This window comes from Stegostoma tigrinum, chromosome 12 (genome assembly GCF_030684315.1).
Source record: "Stegostoma tigrinum isolate sSteTig4 chromosome 12, sSteTig4.hap1, whole genome shotgun sequence".
NCBI classification, from domain to species: domain Eukaryota; kingdom Metazoa; phylum Chordata; class Chondrichthyes; order Orectolobiformes; family Stegostomatidae; genus Stegostoma; species Stegostoma tigrinum.
The window spans coordinates 56,576,704-56,596,673 of record NC_081365.1 but is presented as its reverse complement, the minus strand read 5'-3'; the positions used below and the strand labels follow the sequence as shown (position 1 = coordinate 56,596,673).

At 41.3% G+C, this 19,970-nt stretch overlaps 1 protein-coding gene across 7 annotated transcripts in view; it reads left to right on the top strand.

Moving 5' to 3' along the window:
- LOC125457141 (TGF-beta-activated kinase 1 and MAP3K7-binding protein 3) overlaps positions 1-19,970 on the top strand; it is a 113,999-nt gene that overhangs the window by 65,322 nt on the left and 28,707 nt on the right. For 5 of the 7 annotated variants that reach the window (XM_048540933.2, XM_048540930.2, XM_048540924.2 and 2 more), the window contains 3 exons: positions 4,538-6,053; positions 8,239-8,435; positions 12,657-12,750. In XM_048540933.2, the coding sequence (XP_048396890.1) occupies positions 4,646-6,053; positions 8,239-8,435; positions 12,657-12,750 (1,699 nt within the window). In that variant the 5' untranslated portion in view covers positions 4,538-4,645. The remainder of the gene's footprint in view (positions 1-4,537; positions 6,054-8,238; positions 8,436-12,656; positions 12,751-19,970) is intronic. The other 2 variants (XM_048540931.2, XM_048540929.2) reach the window with 1 other exon arrangement.

Here is a 19,970-nt window from a genome sequence, read left to right as displayed (position 1 = left end):
CTGGATAATGAAAGGAAGTGCGAAGAGTTGCATTCACAAGGTAATTACCTTTACAGCACTGCTATGGGCCAGGAAGTGTTCCAACAATCTTCTCACTAAACCATCCCAATTTGCTATTAATGATCGCACGTAGCCCCATTCCCTGACGTGCCTAATCACCACTTGAATCTGCCAGTGCTTCTCTGTTACAACCTTTACGGTAGGCTTCCCTGCCTGAACAACGTCCAGCCTGCATTCCTGCTACTTGTAAATGTGAATGCCATGCATCTTCACCTAGCCTGTAATGGCCAGCCTAACTTCCTGGTCACAGCCCATTTCAAATCCTCTCCTTCCTCCTCCAACATGACTGTCCTCAGCATCCTCCAATGTCACAGGAATTCAGAACGTAAATTTGAGAAACATCTTGATGAAGGGTCTAGGCCGGAAACGTCAGCTTTCGTGCTCCTGAGATGCTGCTTGGCCTGCTGTGTTCATCCAGCTTCACACTTTATTATCTTGGATTCTCCAGCATCTGCAGTTCCCATTATCTCTGATCTTATCTTCCATCTGGGCACCCTACAGCCTGGAGGGCTCAACATTTAAGTCCTCGAATTTCATATAACCTTCTCACCCATCCCTTAGCTCCCTTTCTAGCCCCACCTCCTCCCTTCCATTCCTACCTACTGACTCTCCCTTCCATTCATCTCTTACATTGACCAACCAGGTTGTATCTACTACCAGTGCCAGCCTATTACTGCCATTCTGCAACCCCCTTCCCTCCTCTCTTTATCTGCGGCTCCCCCTAGCCCCACATTCAGTCCTGAGGAAGGCTAATATCTGAAACGTTGACTGCTCCTTTCCTCCAGATCCTGCCTGGCTTGCTGTATTCTCCCAGCCTCCTGTTGTCTATGTAAGAATATAAAATTGCCCTGGACCAAATGTCTGCTGAAGTTTCAGGGGAATTTATTCTTCTGGATTCCCCAATCTCAAAGCAATTATCCACCTGCTTTTCACCCTTTGAGGAATACACCTCAGGGTTAATGTCCATGCTGGTATTGCTGTTACGTGACTATGATTACAGACATTGATTGTGTTTTGTTTTATATTGTTGAATTTGAAGAGAATACCTTAATGTAGTGACAACCAAGATGATTTCTGAGACACATTGTATCATTTGTAGAACTGTAATCTATGCAACAAGAAAGCCGCAATTGGTAACTCAAGCATCCATCCTGTACATTTGTTAAATTAACATGTTATGAAGTTGTTGTACTCCTGAAGTTGTACAACTTGATACCAAGGAATTTACTCTGAAAATCTCACACAATCAATGTGGGATATTTCGCAGTGATCAACTTTTCAAGAAATTCATTCTGACCAATCTGTCACATAAGTAGACAAACCTACACAATTATTTCGTCGTATTTTTGTCTGCCCTCCTGTAGGGCAAAGGGAATCTTTCACTTGATCCTGGTACAAGAAAAACTGGTATTAGGAGGGATTAAGGTTTGTTTTCTCTTTTTTGTCTGTCTAATGGTTATACCAGGTATTCTGGATTGGTACGGTTCTGGCCAGGTGCTGTGTTAAAAGAGGCCCAGTAAATAACTTCATCCTTAAGTAATCACTAAATACTGTATCATTCAGTGTGCCATCTTTTAGTATTGCTCTCGTGCAGCCATGACACTGACATCTCCCCAACAACGTGGAGATTGTACAGGTATGTCCTGTTCACAAGAAGCAGACAAATCCAACCCTGCTGACTATTGCTCTGTCACTTTACTCTTGATAATCAGTAAAATGATGGAAGATATCATCAGCAGTGCGATCAAGCAACACTTCCGTAACAATATCTTGCTCATTGAGTTTTGTCAGGGCCATTGAGCTCTTGACCTCATTACAACCTTGGTTTAAACATGGATAAAAGGGCTAATTGCCAGAGGTGAGAGTGACAGACCTTGACATCAAATCGGCATTTGAGGTGAGAGTGCTAATTTTATTGAGTGTGGCATTGAGAGGTCGAGCAAAACCAGAATCAGTGGAAAGCAATGTTGTGGGGGTGGAAGAGGAGGGATCTCTCCAATGATTGGAGTCATACATAGCATATAAAATGATTGCAGCTCTTGGAAGTCTGTTATCTGAGCTTCAGGATTCCTCTGCAGAAGTTCCTTCGCATTGTAACCTGGGCTCTACCACCTTCAGCTGCTCCAACAATGACCTTGCCTCCAATCAAAAGTCAGAAGTGGGGACGTTCACTGATGATTGCAGAATTTTCAGCTCCATTTGTGACTCCTCAGATACTGAAGTAATCCCTGTCCAAGTGAGGCAAGCTGTGGACAATATCCAGGTATTGGAACGTCAAATGACCAGTAATATTCACATCACACAACTGTCAGTCAATGATCATCTCCAACAAGAGAGAATTTAATCGTCGCCCCATGAAATTCAGTAGCATCACTAAATTTTGCCATGCCAACATCCTGGGTGCGTGTAAAGTGAACTGGACTAGCCATATAAATATAGTGGCTCTAAATGCTGGTCAGAGTCCAGGAATCTTGCAGTGAGTAACTTGCCTTCTATCTCCCTAATGCTGTCCACTAACTCTAGGGCACTAGTCAGGAGTGTGAGGGAATACTGTCCACTCACCTGGATGGTAGCTGCAGCAGCACTCAAGGTTGACACCATTTCAACTTCTTGTTTGGCTCCATGTCAAGAAATATTTACTCTCCACTACTGCCACCACCACCGTATTCAGGAGCAGCAGGGTGTTCCATCCACAAGATGCACTGCAGCAATTCAGCAAGTCTGTTTTGACAGCACCTTCCATATATGCTACCATTTAGCAGGACGTGTGACAGATGCATGGGAACACCACTATCTGTAAGTTCCATCCAAGCCACTGACCATCCTGATTTTGAATATATTGCTGTTCCTTCAGTGTTGTTGGTTGAAGTTCCTGGCATTCCCTCCCTAATATCCTTGTAGTTATACCTACGCCAAATGGTCTTCAGCAAATCAGCCAGTAATACCAAATATCATGCATCAATAGGAACGAAATCCACACCCTACTGTCCTTCAGAAAACCTGTAATATTATACTGAATAGTGTCTAATTTGTACAGTAGAATCACATCTACCAGGGTTAGAATGAAAACTGCCCATATTAATTTTGCTTTGTCTTCTTTCTGTGGTGATTTGTGATGAACCATCATTCTGGAATAATTAGAATCTAAGTGTGGGTTACTAAAAACTGCAGTGCATCCTTCTGAAGTTTGTTTGTTTGAATCACCTGGATATCTTGCCACCATGGTAATCCTGAATATCAGATCATAATATGCTATACAGTACTACTGATGTATGCCAGGCACAAAATACGAGCATGACAAATATAAGTTTTGATTTTTGAATAACCAGTTTTTAAAACTAAATTGTGATTAGTCAGGAAAAGAAGTTATAATTGTTTGTACATCATAATATCAACCTGTATAATTGTGATCCTCAAAACATTGTTATGATTTGCTGGCTAGTATAAACTTTGCACTGTTCAATACGGTAGTTTAAGAGTTGTATTAGATTTTCTTCAAACCTGAGTCTTTGTAGTTTGAACATGCTGTAGAGTGAACATGAACTCGTGCTCCATTTCCCTTTCCCTTTTCCATTTCGTTGCAGAGATGGCACTTGCCAATGGTGTAATGAAGCACTGCACCCCTATGATAAGATTTGACCACCATTGATTAAATTGAACTTTGACTCTGCCTTTAATTTAGCTGATCTGAGTCAGTGTATTTAACTAGTCCCTAGTTGGACGAGAGGAGAAAAATCTATTCCAAATTGCTCTCTACCCATTCTGCCAATTGTATGGCTGATATAGGACTTGACTGTCACGTCTCTTACCCTCTCAACCCCAAGTCTACACAAATTAAATAGTCCACTTTCATACACTGTTTATATTGAAAGTGAAGAATAGCTTTTGGAACAAGGTACCAAGGCTTGCCAACATTCATTTGTTGCAGACACACCCTTCAAAAAAGTACAGAAAATGCATCAAGTGCAATGTTAATGTCTATTTCGGAGAGAGCATTTTTTTTTATAATGTCTGTACATCCTGTGGGTGTTGGCAAACTGGGATTTAAAGCTTTTCACAGCAATAAGTAGCGTGAGCCCAGTGTCGTGCAGAGTTGTGTGTAAAGTGGCTTTTGTTTTTTCCTGTTTGATCTGTGTTCTGACTCTAAATGGCTGAACTATTGAAAATGCATCCTCGAAGTCTACATCTCATTTCTCAATAATTAGATTAATAATATTTGTCACAATTTAAAATAACTTGACATTTCCTTGCTACTTAGCAAAATAGAATAGCTGGTGCACCGTCTTTCTCATCATGGCATTGTATAGTACTTGTAATAACTGCAGTGATTTTAGGCTTTATTGTATCGTTTGATCAATATTTTCCTCTTGTACATTGGATTCATTTTAAAGTTTCTGTATTTGAAATTGACCAAATGTTACTTTTAAGCTGCAGTAAAACCAACATTACTTATTTTTAAATTTCTCTTTAAATTAAGAATAACAATAATCTGGAAGCCTGTTGCTTGGCACTTGCCCAAGAAAGCAGCAAATACCTTTATGGGGAGTACCACAGCCCTGATGACGCCAGAGTGAGCAGGAACCACATGCTGCAGATTAATCTGGGTATCCAGCCTCCAGCAACATACCAGGCAGGGGATGGTGGCCAAATCAATGGGGGTCGAACGCTGGTCCACAGCACAAGTGATGGCCACATTGATCCTCAGCGTGGAGGTGGTAAACCGCTTGTGCGACTTATACAGGAGCCACATTCAGCCCCTGCAATTGTAGCTAATCCATCTGGATACAACCCTTTCTTTGTAAATGACCAGGGACGGAATACAGGTACACCTCCCCCGCAGTCTCAACAGCCGTCGTCCCTTCAACCAGGCATGAACACGTCACCTATGCAAGGTCTTTCTCCAACATATCAGCCCATACCTCGGTACACCATGAACCCTATTACCGTAACCTTGTCACAGAATGTGCCATCTGGTCAGACTACTCCTACTGCTTTGCACATACATGGTGGTCCATCACAGATGCAGAATGCTCCCTATGGGATTGGTAATTCTATTTACATTAGGCCAGCATCTGGACGACAGACTCCTCAGAACACAGCTTGGACTTCCAGTCAGTGTCCTGTTCCACAGTATAATCATCATCCTCCACCCGTTTATCAACCACAGCAGACTTATCAACCTTCTCAGTATTCTCCCAAGCAACCTCCGCTTCCTCAGCAAGCATTTCGCTCGCCTCCTCCATCACAGTTCAGCTCGCCCTACAGTTCTCCCCAGCATCAAGTACAAGCCAACCAACAAGGTCATCAGACTTCACATGTCTTCATGCCTATTAGTTCTCCTACAATGACGCACCTTCCATACCAGCCTCCACAGAATTATCCGCAGCAAGGCAGTCAATCACTATCCTATATCCCTTATTCCATGTCTGGATTGTCCAAAGGTCCTATGAAAAATCAGATAGAAATCAAATTGGAAACACCCCAAAGACCTGGTGTCAACATTACGCGAAGTTCGTCCCCTGTAAGTAGTCAACCTGTTTTACGGAGTCAGCCTACGCTGTATATTGCTACCAATTCACCTTCAGGGTCACCATCTAGAGGAATGTCTGGACAGATGAGTGTTGTCCAACCACAGCCGGTGTATACTGTACCTCCCACGTATATTCATCATCAACCATCACGACCTAGGTCTACAACTGCTGGCAGTAATCAAGTGAACTCTCCTCGTGTGGTTGTAACGCAGCCAAATACTAAATATACGTTCAAAATTACAGTTTCGCCAAACAGACCACCTTCAATTTCAAGAGGTGTGGCATCACCTACTTTTGACCCTGGGAGCATCTTGAATTTAGTTGACTGCCATGGAGAGCATCCAGGAGCCCCAGAACCCATACAACCAATATCCGCAGTAACAGGATCTAGTGTCAATAAACGGAATGAGGAGCAGCGGAGAAAATCGAGTTCAGGGTCAGATGACTATGCTTATACTCAAGGTACTGTATGTTTTCACTAAACTTTGGTATTTTTCTGCATTGTATTGTAAGAATGCATGTTAAATTTTGAGTTGCCTCGTGCAATTTTACTCCACGCGTATAGGCAGTGTGTTTGATGTTTTGGATATATGCTGCAACTCGATAGTAATTTCTGTCATTGTAAATAAAATTCATAGGTTCGTCGTAGACAATTCGTTGCAGTTATTAATAGCATAGATCAATATTAGGGCAACTTGTTAGATTGTTGTTTGGTTATCCAGTCAAAGCAATTTTTGTTCATGCACTGACTGAACTGTTGCTCAGAGATTATCTCATTTTATGCTGGAAAATTAAATAGAGGATGATGGGGATTCTAAGCCATTTCACCTCTTCTCAAGCAAGTTCCACTGTTGAATCAGACCATGGCTTAACTGTATCTTGGCCTATTTAACTATCATTGTTCTGTATGCTTTGACATCCTCACTTTAATGCTCATCAGGTGCGCTTTTTAGAAGGGAGAGTGCTGAAGATCACCTGACGTACTCAGTCTAGCCTTGTATTTTACCCGATGGTAGGAAGAACATTTGTTGCATGATAATTTTAGTACTGTCAAAGTGAGTTTAGCCTCCCAAGTTCACCATCACTAATGAAATAGGAGTTACTTTAGGGCTTCATCAAGGAGATGTAAGTTAATTATTTTAAATGATTACAGATAATTTTGAGTGACAGTTATTTGGCTGTGATTGTAGGAAAGCATAAAATTTGAGACAATATGCAGTTTGGAAGATTAAGTCTGGTTGGCCGGTGTTGTTCCCTATTCCTGTCTTATTTCTGCATTTGGCTGATCTTCACCACCACCCATCCATGTCTGGTTTTTGAGTTTCAGCGTTTTTTTTCTACTGAAGCACTTGTCAAGATTTTAGTTATTATTTTTAACTTCTGATGCACTTCTGATTTCACCAGAGCTTTTTAAAACCATTTTGTGTTTGCTCACTGTGTAAAAGAGCACCAACTCTTTGCGTCCCAAGATTATGAGTAATTTAGTAGACCTGTTTTGTAGATTGTTTGATCTTTGTACAGTATAGAGTACCTGTTGCATTGCACCTGTGCTCCGATTACAGACATTGAGGTGGGAATAACTATTCAGTTATATAGCTAAATGTCTCACTTGACAGTTACGCATCCTACACCTGTTAAATATATGGAGAGAAAGTATTTATAGGGCTGTGGGGGAAAGAGCGGGGACCAATAGGAAAACTTGGTATTAAATAGTTGATGCAGGCATGATGGGCTGAAAGGACTCTTTCTGTTCTGTGTCTTTCTGTGATTGTATACTTTGATTACGCATTGTTTAATTAGAATGCATCGAATTCTGTGCTTTGGATCATGGCACTAATTTTCTGATTATTTCTCAGCTGCTACTCTATAGCAATCCTAATGTGTTTTTGGTGTTTAGTACTTTTGTGATGGAATATCTGCTTTTCATTTGTATTTGGGCAAGCATGAATCGTAAAATACAGGATCAGAAGTTCAGATGTAAATTAGATCATTTCAGTCTTAAAGCTAAGTCTTCACGTTAAAATTTCTCATTTCATTTTGTAAATCACGTTATAACATGACTAGATTTAACACTTCTGCAAAGTTAATTGTCATGAACAATTAAATATATAGCCTGTTTGTGTGACTGTTATTGTGGAAGTTGATCAGGATGCAGTGCTTAAGAGATTGCAGAGTTACATTATTATTCATTTAAATATGCAGTAGTTTATAGTATATTCCTGTAGGGTTGGTTGAGTCTTAATCATTTTATAAACCCACTGTAGTTTGTGTTGGCAAGAATTGCTGACTTAGCTGTGCTGTCAGTAAAGAGGGTTATAAATAATCTGCTGAAAGTAAATACGCTGCTCGATACAAAGTGAGCCTTTGAATTTTATCTTTATTATGACTCCTGAATGTATAAAGAAAATTCACATCTTGATATACTTGTTATGCTGCATACTTGAGTTACAGACAATAGGCAACTACTTTCAACAGCATTTTCTTGTCGGTGAGAAGAGATTCTTGATTTAGATTAGTTGATCAAACCTTGTCAACCTTGGTTTAACCAGGGTCATTTCTCTACCTATTGCTACCCAATATAGTTGTCTGATGAACCTAGATGTGACTTCTTTTTGTTCTTGACTGAATTTTTACTATGTGTCTTTAGCACTGTTGCTTCATCAGAGAGCTCGAATGGAGCGATTACTGAAAGAGCTAAACCTGGAAAAGCAAAAGCTGGAGAAGCTGAAGACTGAGGTCAATGAAATGGAATATGATTTAATGCAACGACGGCTGAGGAGAGTGAACTCCAACACATCAATACCTACAGTAAGGCCACTACTCAAAATGATGTTTATTTGGGAAGTAAGTAATTTGGACGTTTAGGTAGAACGGACTTTAACTTTGTGGGTCATTATCTTAAGCTGATCCGTCTAAGTGGTCATGTTATGTGTCGTACACTTTGGAGGTCATCATCTCCTGTTTGTGAAGCTGTTCTGTTAAAATTGTTGGTCTGTTTCACAAAGGTAGCATAATTGCATCCTGCCTGGCCCACCTGTCTCACTTGATTCAAAGCTAAGCTGCTACTGAACTCGCTAATTGATTTAGGACCATGGAACAGACATCTTCCGTGGTTCAAATAGAACATCTTTGTGGTAGGCTGCATAGCTGCTTGTGTTATACTTTTTGAATTTTTTTAACATTTATATTGAATATTTATTCCCTTTTCATTGTACATCTATGCAATCCATACTGTTCAGTGAGCAAAGGAGTGAAAGCCCTCAGCAGTTTAGACATGGATTTAGAAATTTTGCGTGAGGAAAATCCTTCATTTGTGTAATACTGCATTGAGATTTTGGGAGTGGAAAACTAATCAATTAATGAGATGCTAAATTATTTGAATTTTGTGGAGTGATTGGTGTATATTGTAAATATTAAATCAATATCGTTTTCAGTAAAGTTGTCGAATGAAACCCTATTTCTTGGACTGTCTAATACATCTGTATTCGGTAGTATTCTGGTTGAAATGGAAATTAATTAACCCTATTGTACATACACAAAGGATAAACTATTTGCTGAGACACAGAACAATAATAGACTAATTTGCAGCTCAGTCAATACATTTTATCTCCTGAAAAACAGTTAAATATTATAGCTATGTTAGTTTCATTTGCAGCACACTACTGCATTGATATACTTCAACTTTATAAAATTGGTTTCAAATCAGAGGAGACATGTAGTAGCAGATGCATAGCCATATCGTCAGTTCCAAGATTTGCTTCTTTTCACCTTGGACGTGTCATCTTTCCAATGTCACCAGTCAGTCACACTCTTGAAAATTCCACCTTTATAGAAGTCTGGATCATTTTCACATAAGTTTCAGAAGTTCAAACAGAGGATCTGTCTCTAGCTTCTGAGATAACAAAGTGTGGAGCTGGATGAACACAGCAGGCCAAGCAGCATCCGCTGCTTGGCCTGCTGTGTTCATCCAGCTCCACACTTTGTTGTCTCAGATTCTCCAGAATCTGCAGTTCCCATTATCTCTCATCTCAGGCTTCCCTTGGGTCATTAGACATTGGCCATAAACATTCTACTAGGAACTCCCTTTTTCTGTTTTCAGTGCAGTTTATCAGAGCCCATTCAGCTTGTTTTTTTAACAAGTTTTGTAAGGTTTTATGGTGCAAATGTCATGGTGGTTGTCACCTTATCAGAGGACATGTCAAAAACCAGTAGTGATAGCCATGAAACAGATTGCTAATTTGTGTGCTTGAATCAATATTGAACAAGTACCATGAATTATGCACAAGTATAAACTCATGTCTTTGTTGGTATTGGAAGGTACTGCTGACTCATTGTACTTTCTGTCAAAATTTAATATAATGCCCCTTAATAATATCTTAATGTCATAAATTTTCTAACTGATTCAAGATGACACAGCAACTTTCCATCTCATGATACTGGTAGCTTACTTATGTTGTTTCCACAGTCTAACTGGATGGCATCAGTGGGAGCATGATGTTGAGCTAAATAGTTAACATTTGCACAATGGGGGAGGAAAATAAAGGTCTATTCACAGGCTTAAATTTACTAATTGTCTCAACTTTTTTCAAACCAAAATGACTTTTCTAAACTGTACATTTGTTTGCAAATAACTGACTATGAAATTAATACATTTTGAATGGATATAGAAATGAATGCAGATATAATGCTTCCTCTTCTGCATAAAAGCTTAAATAGAAGCCATGACGTAAGATAGTCACCAAGAAATTCTGTACTGAATTCAGAAGAAACTTGGTTACATAGAGTGTGGTGACAATGTGGCTTTTGCCTCCATGCAGAGTGGTTGGGACAAATATGAACTTTTGAGGAAAAAAAATGGAATAGATGGTTATGATAGATTTGGATGAGAAAAGCTGGGAGAGGCTTGAGTGGAATGCAAACACTAAGACCCTACTTGGCTGAATGGCTTTTTGTTTTTTTTAACTCATTCATTCACAGGGTATGGGCCTCGCTGGCTAGGCCAGCATTTATTGCCCATCCCTAATTGTCACAGTTGAGAGTCAACTGTACTGCTCCAGGTCTGGAGTCACACGTAGGCCCGACAAGGTAAGGATGGCAGTTTCATTCCCAAAAGGACATTAGTGAATCAGATGGGTCTTTCCAACAATTGACAGTGGTTTCACGCTTATGGTTAGACTCAGTTCTGGATTTTTATTGAATTCAAATTCCACCATCTGCTGTGACAAGATTTGAATCATTACCTGGGCCTCTGGATGATCAGTGCAGCGATACTACTGCTAGCCTGTCACCACCCATGATTTGTACATATTACATATGCAAATTGATATCAATTCTTATCCAGCTATTTAAATCTTGGGTTCTACAGTGTTGCTAGTATTTTGAGAATTTCACCATCATTTTGAAATTTTGCCAAGAAAGTTATGTGATTATCTTAAGTGCTAACCATCTAGTTTATGGCTTCACACTTAAGATATTCCTATGATTTTACTGCATTTATGCCTGAGACACAGCTGGCTATTCCATTACTGTTTCCTCAATATTTCCGTTGTCAAAAATTGTGAAATGGTAGCAAAAGCTTTTTGTCTGCCCAACGAACTGATGACCTTCTTCACTTTTTAAGGGACAGCAGACAGATAATAAAGTTAGCAGGTGAATTGTAAGAACAGAATTGATTGCAGGTAGTTCCATCGAATTTGATTTAAACCTTTCCATTTAATCTCTTGAACCAAAGCTGACAGAATACTGAAATGAGACAACATGTCACCCAGACCTCCAGAGCTGTTTTGCCATATGATTAGATCATGCCTTGGTTTTGTAAAATGTTAATTCAGCCAAACAAAAACATAGTTGTAATGGAGTTGTTCTCGGCTCTTCTTGTACCTTTGAAATTGATTGGAGAGTGTAGTTTTTACTTTTCCAAGTGTTTGAAAGTCTTGGAACTAGAGATGACATGAATGACTTACATGATTGATTTTTGATTGGCTGCTGAATGGGATGAATAGTCAGTTGTGAGTTAACTCAGCGTCTTCACAATCAAAACTAGTTTTCTGCTTCCCAAGCTGGTAGGTTCTATAATGAATTGTTTATTGGCAGTCAGGTTGAGACAGAATTCATATGGAGCCTTTCCTCTCTCACCTGTGACCATTTTGGTTCATTTGTTATCTTCCTGAGACTTTGAAAATGTTTCATTTTGTTTGGAGAAATTATGTAGGTCCTTATTCCTACATGATTTACAAGGGAAAGGGCTCTTTTAAATCCCTCACATTATGCTCGAATTTTCCAATGAAAACAGGACTTCATATTAGTTAGATTTAATGATCTCAAAGTTAGGTTACAATACATAGATGAGCATCAGGGATTTTAATTCTTGTTGTATCGATGACTGACTGACTTCACTTGTGCTGACCGATTACCTGTCTGCTACACTTAAAATCCATCATTCTTTACAGAAGCTACTGATTTAAAGTGAGTACTGATAATTTGTAGTTAACGGCTCTATGTGACTGATAGTTTATTATCAATTTGCTTTTGTTTTCTATAACCTATACTGAGAAGTGATTTTTAAAAATTGAGTGGTAGAATATCCAGTATTACTTTGTCACGCAAATTGAGGAATCGTTACGCAAAGGTCCTGCAATGATGACATAAGATAGCTGTCATAATATTGAAATCAAGCTCGTATCCGATTTCTGAAAAGTCACCGTTATTGTAGATTTTCCTCCTTTCAAACACCACCTCGAAAAGGAGTCAACCGAAGTTGTATCAAAACAGAAATATATTCTCCCGAGATAACAGGAACTGCAGATGCTGGAGAATCTGAGATAACAAGGTGTAGAACATGGATTAACACAGCAGGCCAAGCAGCATCAGAGCAGTAGGAAGTCTGACGTTTCAGGCCTATCATGCTCTCCTGATAGCTTTGGCACTCGTGATATCAGCCACTATTATCCAAAACAGCATCATGGTCATATCTTGTGTAACACTAATCTAAGTGCAATAGTGTATTGTATTATTTGAAGTTTTGAAAGTTTAGGGAATCTGTATTTGCCTATTTTGTCTTCACAGCCAGAGGAGATGACTAGATTGCGAAGCCTAAACAGACAACTTCAAATAGACATTGACTGTACCCTGAAAGAAATTGACCTTTTACAGTCCAGAGGTTTGTGGTCTTTACTACATTTCATGAGGGTAAGGGATGTGTTAACCTGGGTTTTCATTTTTACTGTTTATTGCGAGTAACAGTTGATGCTCAGCTAGATAAGCTGGCTTAACCAAACCATTTTTGCACATTACCTTGTGTAGTTATGTAGATATTTTCTCATCAACCTGTTCAGAGATGTTATTACACACCTCTGGAACAAGTGGGACTTGAATCAGTAATGGGGCATGACCATTGTACCACAAGGGCTACTGCAAAAGGATTAGAATTTCCTAAGCTTCTTCAAGGCAAGCAGTGATGGTCCTTGAATCTGGTGCCTTGGACTGCTTGGCCGTCTTTGTAAAATGCCTGTTAGTTAGACATAAGTGTTGCTTTAAAAAGTGGAAGTTGGTCAGCATTTGTGAAGGAAATCCAACGTTTCAGATGTACAGTCTATTTTTTCCTGATAAAATATGCCCATAATGTAAATTTTGTTCTTTCAGCTATGACGAACCAGTATACTTCCAGTATTGCCTGTTACTATTTTAAATTTACAATTTTTTAATAAATGTTTGCATTTATACTGTACATTTTTAATGAAGTAAAACTATACACATGTACTTAAATACAGTTTGAACGTGAGCCACTTAAGGACCTGTTTTGTTTGATTGATATCCAAAAACTTACTCCAAGAAGTGGGTTTTAAAGAATGTTTTAAAGGAAGAAAACAAAGTATAGAGATTTACGGGGACACTCCAGCCTATAAGTGCAAGGCAACATGATGCATAATCACGGTTGTTGGAGCAACAAAACTCAATGCGTACGAGTATGGAATTAGAGGAATGTAAGAATCTTAATCGCTTTCAGACTGACAGCTCTTTACAGAAATGGAGTGTGTTCAGACAGTTGAACAGTCTGAAAACAAGGATGAGAATTTTGAAATTAAAACATCACTGAACTGGAAATTAGTGTATGACTCAGTGAGGTCAGGGCTGAGTGCTGAGCAGGAGTTAGACTTGGTGCTACTTATTCTAACTAACATGAAGTTTTGAATAAGATTTGATGCCAGCCAGAAGTGCATTGGAATTTGAAATCTAAAGTTGAAAGGTCATGGCTGAGAGTTTCAGTAGCAGATTGGCTATGGGAAGGACGGATCAGGTGATATTAAAGAGGTGAAAATAGATATGTTTTTAAGCCTGTCTGTGGAATTGAATGTTATCTAAACAGGAAGGTTAAATCACAAACCAGAGGATATTCAAAGAACTTATTAAACAGTAGCCACCTGAGCACAGAGCACTCGTGTTATCTCTGCTCGTATCTGACTTGTGAAATTTTGTTTTTTTTACTTCATTTTTTTGTCGATACCCTGCTTCAACATGCTCCCATTTCATTTGTTTGTATCCACAACACACACAGAAGTGTTTGTGGCAATGTAGCAACAGAGCTTTAGCCTCTTGAGTCTGTCTTGCCTTTTAGTGGTTGTAAAACTGTTTTATTTCTTTAGCCCTTCGTGGGTATGGGCAACACTTATTGCCCAACTCGAATTCCCCTTAATCTGGGCATATCAGAGGGCATTTAAGAGTTAACTACTTTACTGTGGGGCTGCAATCACATAACAGCCAGACTAGGTAAAGGTAACAAATTCCCTTCCCTGAAGGACATTAGTGAACTTGATTGATTTTTATAAAACTCACCAATTGCTTCTTGAACATCCTTTTTTATTTAGCTAATTTTTAAATTCTGAATTTATTAATTGAATTCAAGTTTAACCCTTATTGTAGTAAAGATCAAAAGCATATCTCCAGTGTATTAGTTTGGACATCTGGATTACTATTCCAGAGACAATAGCAATATGCTACTGACTCCCATCAGACTATTTCTATATTCATTTTTGTCCTTTTACGCCTGACTTTTTATTTGTTAAACCCAAAAGGTATAACCCCACTTAAACTTGACAACTAATCTAGCATCAGTTGCTTTTTGCAGAAAGTTATTCCAATTAGGAAAGGAGCAGCCACTTTACTGGGAGTTTTCTATAGACACCTCCAATAGCAACAAAAACACTGAGGAACAGATTGCGAGGCAGATTTTGGAAAGAACATAGAACATAGAACAGTACAGCACAGAACAGGCCCTTCAGCCCACAATGTTGTGCCGACCATTGATCCTCATGTATGCACCCTCAAATTTCTGTGACCATATGCATGTCCAGCAGTCTCTTAAATGACCCCAATGACCTTGCTTCCACAACTGCTGCTGGCAACGCATTCCATGCTCTCACAACTCTCTGCGTAAAAAACCTGCCTCTGACATCCCCTCTATACTTTCCACCAACCAGCTTAAAACTATGACCCCTCGTGCTAGCCATTTCTGCCCTGGGAAATAGTCTCTGGCTATCAACTCTATCCATGCCTCTCATTATCTTGTATACCTCAATTAGGTCACCTCTCCTCCTCCTTTTCTCCAATGAAAAGAGACCGAGCTCAGTCAACCTCTCTTCATAAGATAAGCCCTCCAGTCCAGGCAGCATCCTGGTAAACCTCCTCTGAACCCTCTCCAAAGCATCCACATCTTTCCTATAATAGGGCGCCCAGAACTGGACGCAGTATTCCAAGTGCGGTCTAACCAAAGTTTTATAGAGCTGCAACAAGATCTCACGACTCTTAAACTCAATCCCCCTGTTAATGAAAGCCAAAACACCATCTGCTTTCTTAACAACCCTGTCCACTTGGGTGGCCATTTTAAGGGATCTATGTATCTGCACACCAAGATCCCTCTGTTCCTCCACGCTGCCAAGAATCCTATCCTTAATCCTGTACTCAGCTTTCAAATTCGACCTTCCAAAATGCATCACCTCGCATTTATCCAGGTTGAACTCCATCTGCCACCTCTCAGCCCATCTCTGCATCCTGTCAATGTCCCGCTGCAGCCTACAACAGCCCTCTACACTGTCAACGACACCTCCGACCTTTGTGTCGTCTGCAAACTTGCTGACCCATCCTTCAATTCCCTCGTCCAAGTCATTAATAAAAATTACAAACAGTAGAGGCCCAAGGACAGAGCCCTGTAGAACCCCACTCACCACTGACTTCCAGGCAGAATATTTTCCTTCTACTACCACTCGCTGTCTTCTGTTGGCCAGCCAATTCTGTATCCAAGCAGCTAAGTTCCCCTGTATCCCATTCCTCCTGACCTTCTGAATGAGCCTTCCATGGGGAACCTTATCAAATGCCTTACTGAAGTCCATATACACCACATCCACAGCTCGACCCTCATCAACCTTTCTAGTCACATCCTCAAAAAACTCGATAAGGTTTGTAAGGCATGACCTACCCCTCACAAAGCCGTGTTGACTGTATTTGATCAAGCCATGCTCTTCCAGATGGTCATAAATCTTATCCCTCAGAATCCTTTCTAACACCTTGCAGACGACAGACGTGAGACTTACCGGTCTATAATTGCCGGGGATTTCCCTATTTCCTTTCTTGGAGAGGAATTACATTTGCCTCTCTCCAGTCCTCAGGTACGACTCCAGTGGAGAGCGAGGATGCAAAGATCTTCGCAAGTGGCGAAGCAATTGCATTTCTCGCTTCCCAAAGCAGCCGAGGACAAATCTGATCCGGGCCTGGCGACTTGTCAATCTTAATGTTTGACAAAATTTTCAGCACATCAGCTTCCTCTATCTCTATCCATTCCAGCATGCACACCTGCTCTTCAAAGGTTTCATTCACTACAAAGTTGGTTTCTTTCGTAAAGACAGAAGCAAAAAACTCATTTAGGGCTTCCCCTACCTCCTCAGGCTCCACACACAAGTTCCCTATGCTATCCCTGATCGGCCCTACTCTTTCTTTGACCATTCTCTTATTCCTCACGTAAGTGTAAAATGCCTTTGTGTTTTCCCGGATTCCTTCTGCCAAGCCTTTCTCGTGCCCCCTCCTGGCTCTCCTCAGACCATTTTTGAGCTCCTTCCTTGCCTGCATGTAATCCTCTCTAGCTGAACTTGACCCTAGCTTCCTCCACCTTATGTAAGCTACCTTCTTCCTTTTCACTAGAAGCTCCACCGCTCTCGTCATCCAAGGTTCCTTAATCTTACCCCTTCTTGCCTGTCTCAGAGGGACATATTTACATATTTAAGGTGCATAAGTAATGGGGTAGTTGTCATGGGTGACTTCAACTTCCCTAATATCGATTGGAACCTCCTTCGTGCAAATAGTTTTTGCATGAGCAGATTTGTCACGTGTGTCCAGGAAGGATTCCTGACCTGATATGTGATAGACCAATGAGAGGGGAGGCCAGGGATAACTCAGCGTGGAGCTGGAGGAACACAACAGGTCAGGCAGCATCAGAGGAGCAGGAAAGCTGATGTTTCGTATCGGGACCCTTCTTCAGAAACCCCTTCTTCATTTCTGAAGAAGGGTCCCAAGCTGAATCATCAGTTTTCCCGCTCCTGTGATGCTGCCTGACCTGTTGTGTTCCACCAGCTCCACACTGTGTTATCTCTGCCTCTAGCATGGGCAGCTCTTACAATCTAGAGGGGAAGCAGTTTTGGATTTGTGCTTGGCAATTAACCAGGTCAAGTGTCAGATCTCACGGTGGGAGAGCATTTCAGTGATAGTGATGACCTTCCTGACCTTTACTGTCGTCATGGAGAGGGATAGGAGCAGATGGTATGGGGAAGTATTTAATTGTGGGAGGGGAAATTACAGTGCTATTAGGCAAGAACTGTGGAGCATAAATTGGGATCAGATGTTCTCAGGGAAATGCGCGACAGAAATGTGGATGTTGTTCAGGGAGCACTGGATATTGGCTAGCTGCAAGTGCTGGACAGGTTTATCCCGTTGAGGCAAGGAAGAGATGGTAAAGTGAAGGAACCTTGTATGACAAGACATGTGGAATACTTAGTCACGAGGGAGAAGGAAGCTTACTTAAAGTTGTAGAAGCAAGGATTAGACAGGGCTCGAGAGGGCTACAAGGTAGCCAGGAAGGAAGTGAAGAATGGACTTAGGAGAGCTAGAAGGGTACGTGAAAAAGCCTTGGCAAGTAGGATTATGGAGAATCCCAAGGCATTATATACTTCTGTGAGGAACAAGAGGATGGCCAGAGTGAGGGTAGGGCTGATCGGGGATCTTGGAAGAACTTGTGCTTGGAGTTGGAAGAGGTAGGGGCGTCCTTAATGAATGCTTTGTTTCAGTATTCAGTAGTGAGAGGAAACTTGTCATTTGTGAGAAGAGCATGAAGCAGATAATATGCTTGAACTGGTTGATGTTAGGAAGGAGGATGTGCCAGACATTTTGAAAAACATGAGGATAGGTAAGTTAACAAAGTGTGGAGCTGGATGAACACAGCCGGCCAAGCAGCATCTCAGGAGCACAAAAGCTGACATTTCGGGCCTAGACCCTTCTTCAGAGAGGGGGATGGGGAGAGGGAACTGGAATAAATAGGGAGAGAGGGGGAGGCGGACTAAAGATGGAGAGAAAAGAAGATAGGTAGAGAGGAGAGTATAGGTGAGGAGGTAGGGAGGGGATAGGTCAGTCCAGGGAAGATGGACAGGTCAAGGAGGCGGGATGACGTGGGAGGTAGGAAATGGAGTCGCGGCTTGAGGTGGGAGGAAGGGATGGGTGAGAGGAAGAACAAGTTAGGGAAGCGGAGACAGGGTGGGCTGGTTTTGGATGCAGTTAGGGGAGGGGTCGAGCTGGGCTGGTTTTGGGATGCAGTGGGAGAAGGGGAGATTTTGAAGCTTGTGAAGTCTACATTGATACCATTGGGCTGCCGTGTTCCCAAGTAGAATATGAGTTGCTGTTCTTGCAACCTTCGGGTGATATCATTGTGGCACTGCAGGAGGCCCATGATGGACATGTCGTCTGAGGAATGGGAGGGGGAGTTAAAATGGTTTGCCACTCGGAGGTGCAGTTGTTTGTTGTGAACCGAGCGGAGGTGTTCTGCAAAGCGGTCCCCAAGCCTCCGCTTGGTTTCCCTAATGTAGAGGAAGCCACACCGGGTACAATGGATACAATATACCACATTGGACCGCAACTTTCCCCCCGCAGTGTTTGAGACAGAATGTGACAGAACACGATGATGAAGGCTGAGCAGTGGATGTGATGTGTATGGATTTTAGCAAGGCATTTGATAAGGTTCCCCATGGTAAGCTCATTCAGAAAGTAAGGAGGCATGGGATTCAGGGAAATTTGGCTGTCTGGATACAGAATTGGCTGTCCATAGAAGGTGGTAGTAGATGGAAAGTATTCAGCCTGGTGTTCTGCAGGGATCTGCTCTTTGTGATCTTTATAAATGACTTGGATGAGGAAGTGGAAGGGTGGGTTCGTAAGTTTGCCGATGACTCAAAGGTTGAAGTTACTGATAGTGTGGGGGGCTATTGTAGGTTGCAACGTGACATTGACAGGATGTAGAGCTGCGCAAAGAAGTGGCAGATGGAATTCACCCAGGAAAAGTGTAAAGTGATTCAAATTCGACCTTCCAAAATGCATGCAGAATACAGGGTTAATGGCAGGATTCTTGGCAGTGTGGAGGAACAGGGGGATCTTGGGGTCCATGTCGATAGATCCCTCAAAGTTGCCACCCAAGTTGATAGGATTGTAAAGAAGGTATATGGTGTGTTGGCTTTCATTTGCAGGGGAATTGAGTTTAAGAGCTGCGAGGTTATCCTGCTAGACCACAGTTGGAATATTGTGTACATTTCTGGTTGCCTCATTATAGGAAGGGTGTGGAAGCTTAAGAGAGGGTGCAGAGGAGATTTACCAGGATGTTGCCTGGACTGGAGGGCAGGTTTTATGAGGAAAGGTTGAGAGAGCTTTTCTCATTGGAGCAAAGAAGGATGAGAGGTGACTTGATAGAAGTGTACAAGATGATGAGAGGCATAGATCGAGTGGATAGCCAGAGACTTTTTCCCGGGGCGAAAATGGCTATCACAAAGGGGCATAATTATAAGGCGGTTGGAGGAAGGTATAGGGGAGATGTCAGAGGTAGGTTCTTAAACAGAGAGTGGAATACACTGCCTGCGGTGGTAGTGGAGTCAGATACGTTAGTGACAATTAAATGCCTCTTGGATAGGCACATGGATGATAGTAAAATGAAGGGTATGCAGGTTAGTTTGATCTTAGAATAGGATAATAGGTCAGCACAACATCATGGGCTGAAGGGCCTGTACTGTGCTGTACTCTTCCTGAATGTTCTGGCTGTACAATGGCCTCTAGCCTTGGATTCCCAACCAGCATCAATAG